General features: G+C 40.8%; 1 protein-coding gene across 3 annotated transcripts in view; it reads right to left on the minus strand.

Moving 5' to 3' along the window:
• Positions 1 to 16,659, minus strand: part of LOC134211983 (E3 ubiquitin-protein ligase TRIM9) — a 554,947-nt gene that overhangs the window by 14,996 nt on the left and 523,292 nt on the right. For all 3 annotated transcript variants that reach the window (XM_062689424.1, XM_062689423.1, XM_062689421.1), the window contains 2 exons: positions 13,982 to 14,121; positions 11,378 to 11,516 (listed from right to left, as the gene is read on the minus strand). In XM_062689424.1, coding sequence (XP_062545408.1) covers positions 11,378 to 11,516; positions 13,982 to 14,121 — 279 coding nt within the window. The remainder of the gene's footprint in view (positions 1 to 11,377; positions 11,517 to 13,981; positions 14,122 to 16,659) is intronic.

Here is a 16,659-nt window from a genome sequence, read left to right on the forward strand (position 1 = left end):
CGTTTATTCAATTCGAACTGTTCTTCTATTGGCAAAATGAAAGTGAATGAATACTAATAACATCTTAATTCGCATTTGCCCGGAAGAAGCCTCATGAGAATAGCCTTGTGCAGGAGTTCATCAGATTCACTCACCTAATGGATTTTGACACTTGAGCGGGGTATTCACTCGAACAAAAGTTCATTTAGCGTTCATTATACGACCCGCTAAAACGTCATAATTTCTTGGGGGAGCTCATTTTGCGTTGGTATATGGCTCCTTGTTTTATGTCACGCATATACCCGGAAAATGATATCAGGCCATTGGGCCGGAGGTCATTAGACCGAATGGTCACTAGACCGAACGTTCAGTAGGCCGCATGAGAAAAAATAGGCAAAAAATGAGAAATGAAGAGTCCTTCCTTCGCCTTATACTTTCTCCTCCTCCTTTCTTGTTTCTTTTTTCTATCTTCTTCCTTCTTTTCTCTTCCTTCTTTCTTCTTCACTTTTCTTTCTTTTTTCTAGCTTTTTTCTTTTTGCTTTTCCTTCTTGCTTCTTTATTCTTCCTTCTTTCTTATTTTTCTTCCTACTTCCCTCATCCTTCTTTCTTCTTCCTTCTTCCATATAGCCTCTCCGTTTTCCTTTCTTTCTTATTTCTTTCTTCTTCCTTACTTCTTTTTTCGTTTTTCTGTCTTCTTTTTTCTTTTTCTCTCGTCCTTCTTTCTTTTTACATCTTTCATCTTCCTTCTTCTTCATCCCTCTTTCTTTTTTTCATCTTCTTATATCATCTTCACTCTTTCTTCTATCTTTTTTTAATCTTCTTGCTTCCTTTTTCCTTCTTTCTTTCCTTCTTCGTTCTTTCTTTTTCTTTATTCCTTCTTCCTTGTTCCTTTTTCTTCTTCTTTCTTCTTTTTCCCTCCTTCCTTCTTATTCCATCTTCCTCCCCCTACTTCCTTCTCTATTCTTCCTTATTAATATTTCCTTCTTCCTTCTTTCTTCTTCCTTTTTTTCTTCTCTCTTCTTCTTTTTTTCTTTTTTCTTCTCTCTTCTTCCTTCTTCCATTTTCCTTCTTCCTTTTTCCTTTTCCCATCTTCCTTCCTCCTTTTTCCTCCGTTTTCCTTTCTTTTCCTTCTTCCTTCATTCTTTTTCGTCTTCTTGCTTCCTTCTTCTTTATTCTTCCTTTTTCCTTATTTCTTCTTGCTTCTTCCTTCTTCCTTCTTTCTTCCTCCTTCCTTCATCCTTCTTCTTCTTTCCTTCATCCTCCTTTCTTCTTCCTTCTTTCTTCTTCCTGCTTCCTTCATCTTTCTTTCTTCTTCTTTCTTCCTTTTCCCTTCTGCCTTCTTCCTACTTCCTTCTTACTTCTTTCTTCTTTCTTCTTTCTTCCGTCTTACTTCTTCTTCACTTCGCACTACTCACTCCTCATTCGGCCTAATGACCGTTCGGCTCAATAACCATTCGGTCAAATGACCCAGCATCCCGTAAAATGCGCAAAAAAATGTAATGCCTTTCTTTTTAACTATTTGGTATAATGGTGGTTGGAATTATGGTAAATAAAGATCAAACCGTTTAATTTTATATGCATTTTCTGGCTGAATTATGCTTTTGAAAGCTGTTTATAGGATATACCCGGTAAGGCATATGAACGCTAGACACACACAATAGACGTTAAGGCATTAAATACGAAGAACAGCCTTCTCCACAAAGAATGCTAGATTTAAGGCAGCTGGCTAATGTGGGTGTTCCCCTAACCACATGCACGGTCTTGACAGTTGGTGCTTCCATCGACAGACGTGGTCCGCACACTTTTTCTGGCGCTCAAGTAGTTCTGAGTTAAGCATTGGAACTAATAATATAATACTATTGAGCAGCTCGAAGAAGATAATACGACTCGATACAATCGGCAACGACCTAGGCGACGAATAAAGGATCACGGTTGGAAGCTTGAAACATGGAACTGCAAGTCGCTAGGCTTCGCAGGTTGCGACAGGATGATCTACGATGAATTACATCCCCGTAACTTCGACGTCGTAGCGCTGCAGGAAATCTGCTGGACAGGACAGAAAGTGTGGAAAAGCGGGCATCGAGCGGCTACATTCTACCAAAGCAGTGACACCACCAACGAGCTGGGTTCATAGTACTGGGAAAGATGCGCCAACGCGTGATTGGGTGGCAGCCAATCACCGCAAGGATGTGCAAGCTGAGAATAAAAGGCCGTTTCTTCAACTATAGCATCATCAACGTGCATAGCACACACGAAGGCAGACCCGACGACGAGAAAGAAGTGTTATACGCACAGCTAGAGCAGACATACGATGGATGCCCACTGCGGGACGTCAAAATCGTCATCGGTGACATGAACGCTCAGGTAGGAAGGGAGGAAATGTATAGACCGGTCATCGGACCGGATAGTCTGCATACCGTATCGAACGACAACGGCCAACGATGCATAAACTTCGCAGCCTCCCGCGGAATGGTAGTCCGAAGCACTTTCTTCCCCCGCAAGAATATCCACAAGACCTCATGGCAATCATCTAATCAAGTAACGGAAAACCAAACTGACCACGTTCTAATCGACGGTAAATTCTTCTCCGACATCACGAACGTACGCACTTACCGCAGTGCGAATATTAAATCCGACCACTACCTCGTTGCAGTATGTCTGCGCTCAAAGCTCTCGACGGTGATCAACACGCGTCGGAGTCGTCCGCCGCGGGTAAACATTGGGCGGCTACAAGACGGTAGACTAGCCCAAGACTACGCGCAGCAGCTGGAAGTGGCACTCCCAACGGAAGAGCAGCTAGGCGCAGTATCTCTTGAAGATGGCTGAAGAGATATTCGATCCGCCATTGGAAGCACCGCAACCACTGCACTAGGCACGGTGGCTCCGGATCAGAGAAACGACTGGTATGACGGCGAATGTGAGCAGTTAGTTGAGGAGAAGAATGTAGCATGGGCGAGATTGCTGCAACACCGCACGAGGGCAAACGGGCGAACGGAATACAAATGGGCGCGGAACAGACAAAACTCGATTTTCCGAAGGAAAAAGCGCCAGCAGGAAGATCGAGACCGTGAAGAGACGGAGGAACTGTACCGCGCTAATAACGCACGAAAGTTCTATGAGAAGTTGAACCGTTCACGTAAGGGCCACGTGCCACATCCCCATATGTGTAAGGACTTAAACGGGAACCTTCTTACGAACGAGCGTGAGGAGATCCAAAGGTGGCGGCAGCACTACGAAGAGCACCTGAATGGCGATATGGCAGACAACTGTGGCGGTATGGTAATGAACCTAGGAGCACGCGCGCAGGACATGCGACTTCCGGCTCCGAATCTCCAGGAAATCCAGGAGGAGATCGGCCAGCTGAAAAACAACAAAGCCCCTGGAGTTGACCAACTACCTGACCTTCACTGGCACTGGCAACATTGTTTATATGGTTGACTTTGAATTTTACTTGTCCGTTTTCAAGTTTAATTTGCCTGTAACTTTAATCATTTAAATTTCATATTATTGTTTTATTTTACAGTGATAACGTTGAAGATTACGATTAAGAAGTGTTTATGGTGATAAATTATTTGCATAACAGGAAAAAAAAACAATTAAATTGTTTCGTATTCGCATTTCGATTCCATAAAGAGTAGTCATATTGGTGTTATTGTTTCGCTGTATCTTGGCTTGTCGTTGATGCTGTTGTTGTGCTGTTGCTGTTGATTGAATGAGAAGAGTCCTACGTGAAAATATTTTTGAGCAGTGCTGAAGATATTTGTTAGTACACCTATAGATGATCTATGTGTAATCGTTGATTTTCTTGCTCGTTTTTCGCGATATCCTTTTGCCGCCCAAACGGTTACTTGACGAGCGTCAAAACAATTGCTAGAAATAATCTCGGTACTCATAGTGATCCTGCTCCCGTGACTTAGCTAAGTGTTTGTGATATACGTTGCCGCCCAAACGGCTACTTGACGAGCATTCCCATCGCTTCTGTTGTGGTTGAGAGGGATCTATCTGGTAGGCTGGAAAGCATTTTTTCTTTGCGTTTGTTCTTTTAAGTAGCTGTGGGTTCTGGATTTCTACTACAGTGTCATCACCGTCAGTTTTAAATTTATACATATATAAATCCAATATTACTTCTTTTGAGATTGATGAACCATCTAAGCAATACGAACTTACTGTTATTCTAGTACTTCATCTTCATTGACCAGCTTATCGTTGTTTGTTGTGGCTCTCTTTGCTTGTGTTAGTTCGTGTTGCCTCTTAACTAGTTATTTATTTACGTCCTTCGTCATTTAAAAAATAAAAATACTCCGCCCACGTACAACATCTTTACACAATGGAAAAGAATGATGAATTTGTTTGTTCCGTCTGTAAGAAAAAAGAGTCTGACTGCACTAAAGTTCTGACATGCATGTACTGCTTCTCAAGTGTTCACTTTAAGTGTAAAAACGTCGTTGGAAATGCAATACGTCGTATGAAGGAAACTGATTACTTTTGTTCCCCTGTCTGTTCTGCGATCTATCAACGAATCGTGATGATGCAGAATAGCAATAAGTCATTGTTGTCCTCCCTTGCTGCGGAAATGAAAGCAACCATTTCGACTTCTGTTGCTGTGGAATTGCGATCAGTGACAACTGAAGTCAAGCAGATTACTACTGCCATAGAAAAATCCCAAGAGTTTTTATCCACTAAATTTGAACAGATTGTCACTGATTTCAATAACCTCAAGTTGGAGAACGCAAAATTGAAAACTGAAATACAACATTTGAAAAAATCACAGAACCGTTTACAGGGAATGGTGTATAAGCTAGAAGCGAATGTCGATAAGTCAGATAAAACAGATCTGGTTAACAATGCTATATTGTGGGGTATCCCATCCGCTACTGATGAGAATGTGCTTGACTCAGTTAAAAAATACTTTAATTGTTTAGGTCTGAAAGATAACTTTAACTGCGTTGTATCAGCCGAACGTATTTTCTCCAATAAGAACACCAACGTTTTAGTGCCTATTCGAATTGTTTTTCAGAATAAAGAAACGAAAGAGTTTGTTTTCAATAAGAAGAAGCAATTTGGAAAACTACTATCAACTTCAATTGACCATAAGTTTACTGTCAATGGTAGATCTTTGAACGTGACACTGCGTGATGAGTTAACTCCTCTGTCACTGGAATTGTTTAAGGAACTTAGGGAGTCGCAAGAGTCGCTAAGAATAAAATACGTTTGGGTGGGTAGAGGTGGCATCATACTGGTAAAGAAAGATGATAGCAGTAAACCAGAATATGTCAAGAATAGGGAAGATCTCAATCGTTTAATGTTTCATAGCATGAACATTACATGCGTGACAGAGTCTCTGTCTACTTCCGGGCCATCACCTAAACAGAAAAAAGGCACAAATTAATTATACCTTGTTAGACAAATAGTAATATTTTTGCGTATACAATCGAATTTCAATGGATACTATACCAAACACAGATTATAATCAGTATTATAGCAATTTGAACGATTTTAATAGTAAATGTAAAAAAGATACAAGGAATGGTTTAAATGTCTTACAGTGGAATGTTAGAGGAATTAACAATTTTGAGAAATTCGATGATATAATTTATTTTGTTAACGAATGTAAGGTTAATATTGATGTTATTGTAGTAGGTGAAACTTGGCTGAAAAAGGAAAATTCTTGTATTTATAATATACCAGGTTATCGTGCATTTTTTTCGTGTCGTGAAACTTCTTCAGGGGGCTTAGCCATGTTTGTGAGGAATTCATCAGAATATATGTTAATAGAGAATAAAACAATTGATGGTCTACATTATATCCAATTAGAAATTAAAGCTTATGGTCACCATTATAATATTATAGGTGTGTATCGTCCTCCGTCTTTCGATTACAATGATTACCAAAATGTTCTGGAAAGTTGGTTATCTAAGGCTGTTTCTTCAAAGCCGTTGTTTATTGTTGGGGACGCCAATATCCCAGTTAACATACATAATAACAATGTTGTAACTCGATATATAAACCTTCTAGCATCTTATGGTTACGTTTGCAGCAATAATTTTCAGACACGCCCTGCAAGTAATAATGTTTTGGATCATTTTGTTTGTCCAACTGACTTTACCACTAGAATAAAAAATTATACAATTCTTAGTGATATCAGTGATCACATTCCTGTCCTATCGTCTATTTTTCTCCACAATGAGAAACGAAAACAAAAATTGAGTATGAATGTTGTTGACCGTGTAAAGTTACATAATCAGTTCTCCTTGTTTATAAACAATTTTCAAATTACGGAAGACATTGATGCTTCACTTAATATTATTATTGAAACGTATAATAAAATACTAGCCGACTGCACTAGATCGTTTTGTAAGCTTGTCAGTGTTAAAGGTGAACATTGCCCTTGGATGTCATATAAACTTTGGCGGTTGATACAAATAAAGAATAACTATCTAGTAAAAGCGAAGCATAAACCTAATGATCTGCATATAAAGGCAATGTTAGATCATGTGTCACGAAAAGTTAAAACTGCAAAAAAAGAGTGCAAAACAGAATACTATGAAAACATTCTCAAAACTCTAGTTGTACTAACGTATGGAAAAAGTTAAATGAAATTTTTGGCCGCACTGACGGTAAAGAGCAAATAAAACTAAACGATAAAGGAATAATTATAGACTCTAATCAAGAAGTAGCTGAGCTTTTCAATAGATTTTTCTCTAGTATCGGAAATGATCTGGCCAATAAGCTCCCAAAAAGTAGTTTTGATACATTGAAACCTATAAAACCACTTGGTAATTCAATATTTTTGCGACCCAGCAGTTCGAATGAAGTGAGTGTTCTTATTAGCCAGCTTGACGCTAGAAAAAGTAAAGGTTATGATAATATTTCCGCTGATCTTTTGAAAACCTATATTGGTCCTTTTTTTTCCAAAATAATATCAGAACTGTTTAATAAAATGATTGTAGCTGGTTACTATCCAGCTACTATGAAAATAGCTAAGGTTACCCCAGTATTTAAATCTGGTGACTCTAGAGACCCCAGCAATTATCGGCCGATATCAACTTTGTCGGTTATAAATAAAATTTTGGAGAAACACTTAACCATCCGGCTTACAAACTTCTTTTGTGCCAATAATGTATTGTATAAATTTCAATATGGCTTTCGAGAAGGATGTGGTACCTCAACAGCTATAACTGAACTTATTGATGAGCTAGTGACTGAAATTGACCAAAAGAAGATTGTGGGGGGCTTATTTATCGACTTAAAAAAAGCTTTCGATACTATAAACCATAAAATCTTGTTGGACAAACTTGATCGATATGGAATAAGGGGTATTGCCAACGATTTAATACGAAGCTATCTCTCCGGTCGCACTCAATTTGTCAATATTAATGATGTACGTAGTAGTTTCCAGAGGGTTGATATCGGAGTCCCTCAGGGGAGTAATATAGGCCCTTTATTATTTTTGATTTTCATCAATGACCTAGGGAACCTTAGACTCAAAGGAACTCCAAAACTATTCGCTGACGATACAGCGTTGTTTTATCCTCATTCCAATGTCCAGTCAATTATTGAAGACATTGAATATGATTTACTGTGCCTGATTGAATACTTCAATGGGAATCAACTTTCTTTGAATATTTCGAAAACAAAATACATGCTTTTCATTCACCACGGAAGAAAGTACCGCAACACTGCCATCCATTTGTTGATAATTTACATATTGAAAAAGTCTCAACATTTAAATATTTGGGACTTCACTTAGATTCTGGCCTTTCATGGGATATTCATATTCAACATGTAGCAAGTAAAGTTTCCAGATTATGTGGTCTTATGAAAAGGGTGCGAGGTTTCGTGCCCAACGATGCACTGCTAATATTTTATTATGCATGCATCCATTCAACACTTCAGTACTTAATCATTGTTTGGGGTCATGCCGCCAAATCAAAATTGAAAAAAATTCAAACGTTACAGAACAGATGTTTAAAAATAGTATTCAATCTGCCTTTACTATTTTCCACGTTTCTGCTTTACACTAGTTTACCTCATCGAGTTATTCCCATTGTGGGTCTACGTGACATCCAATCTATTTTATTTGTTCACAATTGTTTGTATAATCGTGAATTCCATCACAATATATCCTTTCCAATTAGAGAAAATTCCTTGCTCACAAGAAACACTAATGAACTATTGAGAAGTAGTGCATCCACAAATTTAGGACTATCGCGCATAACAATTTACGGTCCAAAGAAGTTTAATAACTTACCCATTAGCCTAAAAACTATTTTGAACAAAACGCAATTTAAAATTAAACTTAGAAGCATATGATGAGGAACGTGAATGAATATCTTCTCTAATAACGTCAACCATTTCAATTTGTATTGCTGTAGGTTTTTCTGGCTCCTGCTGGTTTTTCTCCTATAGCGTAGCTCAACTAGTTTTAAATTCAGTATAAATATTAATTTACTTGTAGCCACAAAACGTTATCACTATTGTATGTTGTAGTAACTTAGATTTAGTTTTCATTTGTAAATCCCTTCAAAGGAACCTGGTTCCACTGGGATTTCATAAAGTTTAATTAGTTTTCGCTTAAATGTCTCCCGCGTTTTAGTTTTTTTTTTTTTTTATTAGTTTGAGTCCACACCAGGGGGCTCTCAATGCGAGCTTTTTGGTGCGGGGGTCAGCGGAGGGTCAAAAAAAAAAAAAAAAAAAAAAAAAAAAGAAAAAAAAAAAGAACTACCAAGAGAGCTGTTTAAACACGGTGGTGAAGCACTGGCTAGAGCGCTGCACTGGGTGATTACCAAGGTTTGGTGTCGTGTGTCCCATCTACAAAAAGGGCGATAAGCAACTACCGCGCAATCACATTGCTGAACGCCGCCTACAAGGTACTCTCCCAAATTTTATGCCGACGACTAACACCAATTACAAGAGAGTTCGTGGGGCAGTACCAGGCGGGATTTATGGGTGAACGCTCTACCACAGACCAGGTGTTCGCCATACGTCAGGTATTGCAGAAATGCCGCGAATACAACGTGCCCACACATCATCCATTTATCGACTTCAAAGCCGCATATGATACAATCGATCGGGACCAGCTATGGCAGCTAATGCACGAAAACGGATTTCCAGATAAACTGATACGGTTGATCAAGGCGACGATGGATCGGGTGATGTGCATAGTTCGAGTTTCATGGGCATTCTCGAGTCCCTTCGAAACGCGTAGAGGCTTACGGCAAGGTGATGGTCTTTCGTGTTTGCTATTCAACCTCGCTTTGGAAGGGGTAATACGAAGAGCAGGGATTAACACGAGTGGTACAATTTTCAATAAGTCCGTCCAGCTATTCGGTTTCGCCGACGACATAGATATCATGGCACGTAACTTTGACAGGATGGAGGAAGCCTACATCAGACTGAAAAGCGAAGCTAAACGGATTGGACTAGTCATCAACACGTCGAAGACGAAGTACATGATAGAAAGAGGCTCAAGAGAGGTCAATGTAAGCCACCCACCACGAGTTTCTATCGGTGGTGACGAAATCGAGGTGGTTGAAGAATTCGTGTACTTGGGCTCACTGGTGACCGCCGATAACGATACCAGCAGAGAAATTCGGAGACGCATAGTGGCTGGAAATCGTACGTACTTTGGACTCCGCAAGACGCTCCGATAGAATAGAGTTCGCCGCCGTACCAAAATGGCTATCTACAAACCGCTTATTAGACCGGTAGTTCTCTACGGACACGAGACCTGGACGATGCTCGTGGAGGACCAACGCGCACTGGGAGTTTTTGAAAGGAAAGTGTTGCGTACCATCTATGGTAGGGTGCAGATGGCGGACGGTACGTGGAGGAGGCGAATGAACCACGAGTTGCATCAGCTGTTGGGAGAACCATCCATCGTTCGGAACCATCCATCCATCCAGAACCATCCAATGTCGGACAGTAATCCAGTGAAAAGGGTTCTCGACAACGATCGGACGGGAACAAGAAGGCGAGGTGCAAAGCGGGCAAGGTGGATCGATCAGGTGGAGGACGATTTGCGGACCCTCCGCAGACTGCGTGGTTGGCGAAGTGTAGCCATGGACCGAGCTGAATGGAGAAGTCTTTTATGTGCAGCACAGGCCACTCCGGCCATAGTCTGATGATAAATAAATAAATTGGTTTTCTGTGCGTCATTTTTTCGCCTCCAGCATTTTTGTTATACAAAGAAAAAAGGACACGGAAGCTACAAATCGGTGAACTTCAATCCAGTGCTGACGAAGAGATCAAGATTTCGTGCTGAAGCTAATAGAGAAGCTTTTTGTTTTGTTATAATTTGCTATTCTTTTCTTCTTTATTCCTTATTTTACATTTCAACATTTCCAATCATGCTCCAAATCGTTTGATTTCTTCGAATTCTTTTCCTTTTTCATTTTATATTTTTTCTTCAATGTGTGTTCTCTAAATCGACTAGGAGAGGATCATATCATGAATCACCCACTTTGAACGCGCTTACAACGGCACACTAGAAGCTTATTCACTGGAATCAGTATAGCGAAAGGCATCTGGGGTTTGATTTCTCGAAATTAAACGGTTTGTAATCATGTCATCGTCGTCTCGGATATTCCTGATGCGTCCTGTTCAAACCGGAGCTATTATGAAAATGGATAAACTGGTGAGCACGTTCCAAATCTTTGCTTTCTTTCTATCGTTTCTTATAAATTTAAAAATTGAACTCTCAATACGTATAGAGCATCGTTTGTTACTATCGCCGCGGATATTGTGGAAGTCCCAGGTATCCAGTTGACGCTTTACTTAGCAACGGTGGCTCTTCTAGACCTTCTATTCCCTGAGTAGTTAGTACGAATAAGGGCGTCCGTGAAAAGTTTTGCTGTACCTGTTATGAATAACTAGTACATCCCGTTCCCTACACTTCCTGAAGCAACTTAACTTGCTTCAGGGGTAAATCCTTTTTGCAGTACTAGTCTTCGTAACATAAAGGGCACCATTACGGAGCATGAGATATGATCAAATTATTCGTAGTACTACTTGACAAACACTCCCAGCTGGGTGAGGGATAGAGGATGGCATACACACACACATCTTGTGTTTTTTTATTTTCATAATACGCGAGAAAGGCCCTAACGCTAGGTAGATTAATCAGGGTTTATTTTTATTAAACGAACGATATTCTACGATCCTTCACGTCATCGTTATCACCCATTTAGCCAGTAGTCTTTTCAATGTGAAGTCACGTCAGTAAGAACATCGCGTCTGAGTACCTCGTAAATCAGCAACCGGGAAAATTGCATCCCAGAGTTCTCATTCCATGCATAAAATCAAACGAAAAATATGCTGCATCGCGACGCAGCAGAACACCGCCAATAGGAAACGGAACCGAGAGCACAATAATGGCGGCGACAATAATGGAACTCACCTTCCGCCGTCTGCAAGCCAATAAGCTCCGAGTATTCGCCCTCGCCGGTGCTGTTGAAGGCCTTGACGCGGGCGTTGTACATCGAGTTGAAGTGCAGCCCATCGACGGTGCAGATTGTTTCTTTTCCGCAGTACACTTCCTGGTTTGTTTGTTGTTGTTTTTTTCGGTTTCGGTGGCGCAAAACGGGAACCAGGACAGGAAAAGCGCGTTTCCAGCGGGAAATATAAGAGCAGAATAAAAATAGCATGATTATTATGTGCTTGCGATGGAATGGGATCAGAATTAAAACGAAAAATGTTGAGAGAAAAAAACATCCGCGTTCAGAATCTGAAAAAGAGCTTCGGTTTCATTTTGAGGAAGTATAATTTCATTAAAATAAGTTTATCCTAGTAGGGGAAACCACCAAATGTTGAACGGTTAAATTTTACGCCTATTGTTGAACCTCCATGAAAAAAAACACGTGCGTTCAACAATAGGCGAAGAAATTAGCCGTTCAACATTTGGCAAATTACCCTAATTATTTATCTTGGAGAAACTTATATATAAGAATATTTTCCTAACTATCAGTGCACATTTATACACTGCCTGAACTTAAATAAACATAAATAGGGGAACTGTTCCATTTTCCATCTCACTGAACATATGTTCATCTCACCGCAAAACAAAGAAATACAACACCAATCTTGTCGCTTCTTTTCGCTAAATTGCTTAGGAATGTATGATTTTTTTTCGTTTTTTGAGAAACTGAATATGTACACGCACTTGGAAGAGCAACTATGGGATGACTAAAATTACCCCCCCCCCCTTAAAAAAATTATAAATTTTCCATAACAAGTTTAAAAATTGCATATAAAGAACAGGGTATGACCAATAAATAAATATAAAATGTCCGTAAATAATGCAAAATTTCCATAAACAATTAAGAGCATCTGTATTTGAGAAATCGTAAGATTCGGTGCAAATTTGTTCAAAAACAGTTTTTTTCCTCTAAATTGTGTAAAATTAATATATTCAGTTTTTCAAACAAATGATTCAAATATACTCAATTCGAACAAGCAAATATCTATATCTAACGATATTTGTTATGGTGATAGGTCTCTACTGAAACATAAATTTTTCTCAGTCTAATACTAGAACTAATTCTAATGTCTGGATCAATGTCAATCCATCGCAGGTATTAAAAATGGGACCACTTGTATTTAATAAACATACACCTCTTTGAATTTAATCGAAATTACTTCCAGCCGAGGTCATCCTCGTATTTATTTTGTGTGGAATCACTCATAAACCGGCGGTGTTAGTTCTGTAGCAGTCAGTGGGTGAAAGATTTATGTGTCATGATGATTTATGCACTCGAAAATTTACGAACCAAATTGTGCGTTCCACTGCTTCATAAAACCGAGGCAGTTTTCCAGCCAGTTTACCAGAGTATTTATTCATAAAATATGTTTCACCAATGCGACCAACGCTCAGCAAAAAATGCAACCCCGGAAAATTTGCAACTAATGTTATTCATCCTCGCTCGGGAGTCGAAATACTGCCCATCCTCACTGACTAGGTTATCCACAAAACCCCATTCTGGTAGACATTCTACGTAAATATTTAAACATGCTTTTCCCGCCGCCGCCCAGTTGCAAAACGGCCTCACAGGATATTATTGCATCCTTCCAACACACACACCAACCACCCCGCACAGAACTTGGCATGTTGGTTAATCTTTCTTCTTTATTCCTGGGATCTTTCAACGCCAACGGATGATTCCTCGGTGGGCACTTGCAGCATGTACCTTCTGCTGACCAAACTGCCATCGTCGCGTCGTCATCCATTCGTTCCCCCCTGCGCAACAGAATTCCTGTATCCTGACTTGGTCTCTTTGCTTTTCTTCCTCCAGTCCAGGTTGAGTAAGCACATACCATAAGCTCTGACCAAACGGATCCCACTCAGACCGCACGAGATAGAAGAATAACAATTTTCACAACCTGCCATAAAATATTACGGAGGAAGAATTCTTTGGGTTGAGTCAGTTTCCCCGACATTTTTTTCTACTTTTCCTTCGAGTTGTTAAATGCGCTGACAGGATGACATCCCGGCTGCCGTTCAAAGTTAGAAAAATAAGTTGACTTTAATTCTTCCAGGAAAACTTGTGGATACATTTTTACCCCGGCTGTCAACTTAAGAAGACATAAATGGTGAGACCAACTCCATTTCACTCTGCTATATTTTTACTTCTCTTTGCGTAGAATGCATTTACTTTATGGTTAAAGTAGTCACCATCAACTAGACTAATTTTATAACTAGTATTGGAAATATATGCAGACCTTCTCTATTCACCCATCTTTTCGCTCTTTTTAATTTAATTTACATATTTTTCTATTTTCTTCCTTATGGTATTGACAATATTTCAAACAGCTTTTCTTTTCAGAGTTATTGCTAAATTTAATAAATTGTTTCTCACGATTGAGTAGCTCCATACTAAAGCTTATTCCGAACGACACGAGTTTTGAGCGTTTATTTTATCTTGTGCACTTGTACCCCAAAAAGTGCTCCACACCCAACAAGTGCGCCGGCATTTCCGCAACGCACAGCGGGATGGATGTTACTTACTCTAAATTCGCCTCCACTTCCGTCGTCCAACTCCAGCACATAGCCCTGCACAAACGAGTGGCTCGGTGGCTGCCATGCAACAGTTACCGAGTTGTTCTCGGCGGAGCAGTCCTCAGGGATGATGATCGGTGCCAGGGGAACTGGTTTGGGTTGATGTCCGTTGTTCACATACACACAGTTCCCATATCGCGTACAATGGTGCACCATCAGCCAGAGGACCGGGTCGTGTTGAAAAGATGGAAATGGAAAGAATTTGAATTATTAAAATCGCTGCTTTTGGCAAAGGAATCCAAAATGAGAAAGTTTACTATTTCCAACAGATGAAACAATGAAACCAGGAATAACAAGCGAGCACATAGCTAAATCAACATGACGGGGAACAGATGGGGCTTGAGAGAGCTTTCATGCATAAGGTAAATCATAAAAAGTGAGTACTTTGGTACTCGAATATAATGTAACTAAAGAGAGAATGCCTTTTTAGGTCAAAACGACTTAGCGTGTCTCGACCGTGCTAAAGCCAAAGTCGAAATACCCACCAACTTGTTCAGAGCCAGTGGAATGCACCTTGCATTGATATCGAAAATCTGGGTAAGTTACCGTGAAACAAAGCGCCTCTGGGATGATTGATCAATTGACGCTTGGATTTCATTTATTATATTGACTGATTGCTTTAGCCATCAAGTGCGCAGGAAACATGAAAGTGGAAGGCTTGGTAAGTGGGTTTGACCATAGCCGCAACTATTACTGTAGCAACTTAGCCCCTATCAAGAGTTTCTCAATACGGGGGTTGCAGCCTGGAATTCAGCAAGTATGGTTGGTCGCAATATAAAGGGTACGTTTCGAGGAGACTTTGAGAATCATGACGGCATGATTTAATCTTGCCTGCAGCAAATAGTCAGATCTACCTGCAGTTGTCGGATTTGGTTTGCAGTTGGTTCATGTGCAAGGTGGACGAACGATACAAGCAATTACGGGTCGAAATTTGAACGATTGCCAGGTCTAATGCCGTTATCGAATCTATTTGAAGTCTCATCGAATCTAATTGTGGCAATTTTACGTGCAGCAATTACACTGGGCAGCAGAAATAAAAATCTTTTTTTCGATTTAAGCCATTTGGAAAATATAGAACCATTGGCCTTAATATATAGATTAAACATCTGATTTTTTGTCGATTTGAGCCCTCAAAATATGTGAAAATGCAATAAAATGTATTAATCTACATCGAAGCTTATATTCATTTCATTCATTTATTTAGTTAACATCTAAACAGATAACACTGAATCAACAATTTGACGCCACAATGCACGGTTCGAGGCCGCATCTCTCCATCCTCGGATACGCCCCACGCTCGCCAAGTCGTTTTGCACCTGGTCTGCCCATCTCGCTCGCTGCGCTCCACGCCGTCTCGTACCTGCCGGATCGGAAGCGAACACCATCTTTGCAGGGTTGCTGTCCGGCATTCTTGCAACATGTCCTGCCCATCGTACCCTTCCGGCTTTAGCTACCTTCTGGATACTGGGTTCGCCGTAGAGTTGGGCGAGCTCATGGTTCATTCTTCGCCGCCACACACCGTCTTCTTGTACACTGCCAAAGATGGTCCTAAGCACCCGTCTCTCGAATACTCCGAGTGCTTGCAAGTCCTCCTCGAGCATTGTCCATGTTTCATGTCCGTAGAGGACAACCGGTCTTATAAGCGTCTTGTACATGACACATTTGGTGCGGTGTCGAATCGTTTTCGACCGTAGTTTCTTCTGGAGCCCGTAGTAGGCCCGACATCCACAGATGATGCGCCTTCGTATTTCACGACTAACGTTGTTGTCAGCCGTTAGCAAGGATCCGAGGTAGACGAATTCCTCGACCACCTCGAAGGTATCCCCGTCTATCGTAACACTGCTTCCCAGGCGGGCCCTGTCGCGCTCGGTTCCGCTCACAAGCATGTACTTTGTCTTTGACGCATTCACCACCAGTCCAACTTTTGTTGCTTCACGTTTCAGGCGGGTGTACAGTTCTGCCACCTTTGCAAATGTTCGGCCGACAATGTCCATGTCATCCGCGAAGCAAATAAATTGACTGAATCTGTTGAAAATCGTATCCCGGCTGTTACACCCGGCTCTCCGCATGACACCTTCTAGCGCAATGTTGAACAACAGGCACGAAAGTCCATCATCTTGGCTTAGTCCCCGGCGCGATTCGAACGAACTGGAGTGTTCGCCCGAAATCTTCATACAGTTTTGCACACCATTCACCGTTGCTTTGATCAGTCAGCTTCCCAGGAAAGCTGTTCTCGTCCATAATTTCCCATAGCTCTACGCGGTCTATACTGTCGTATGCCGCCTTGAAATCAACGAACAGATGGTGCGTTGGGACCTGGTATTCACGGCATTTTTGAAGGATTTGCCGTACAGTAAAGATCTGGTCCGTTGTCGAGCGGCCGTCAACGAAGCCGGCTTGATAACTTCCCACGAACTCGTTCACTAATCGAAGCTTATATAGGTATTTAAAAACTATATCAGCGGTTCTCAACCTGGGGTACATGTAACCCTAGCACTGGTCAGAAGGGAGAGCTAAGAAAATATGGTACTGAAAGACGTTGGATTGTGCAGCGCATAGAAGTTTTTGTTATCCAGCTCGACCCATCCATGGCTGCACGTCGCCAGCCACGCAATAGACGTAGGGTC

The sequence above is a fragment of the Armigeres subalbatus genome, chromosome 2 (assembly GCF_024139115.2).
Source record: "Armigeres subalbatus isolate Guangzhou_Male chromosome 2, GZ_Asu_2, whole genome shotgun sequence".
In the NCBI taxonomy this organism is placed as follows: domain Eukaryota; kingdom Metazoa; phylum Arthropoda; class Insecta; order Diptera; family Culicidae; genus Armigeres; species Armigeres subalbatus.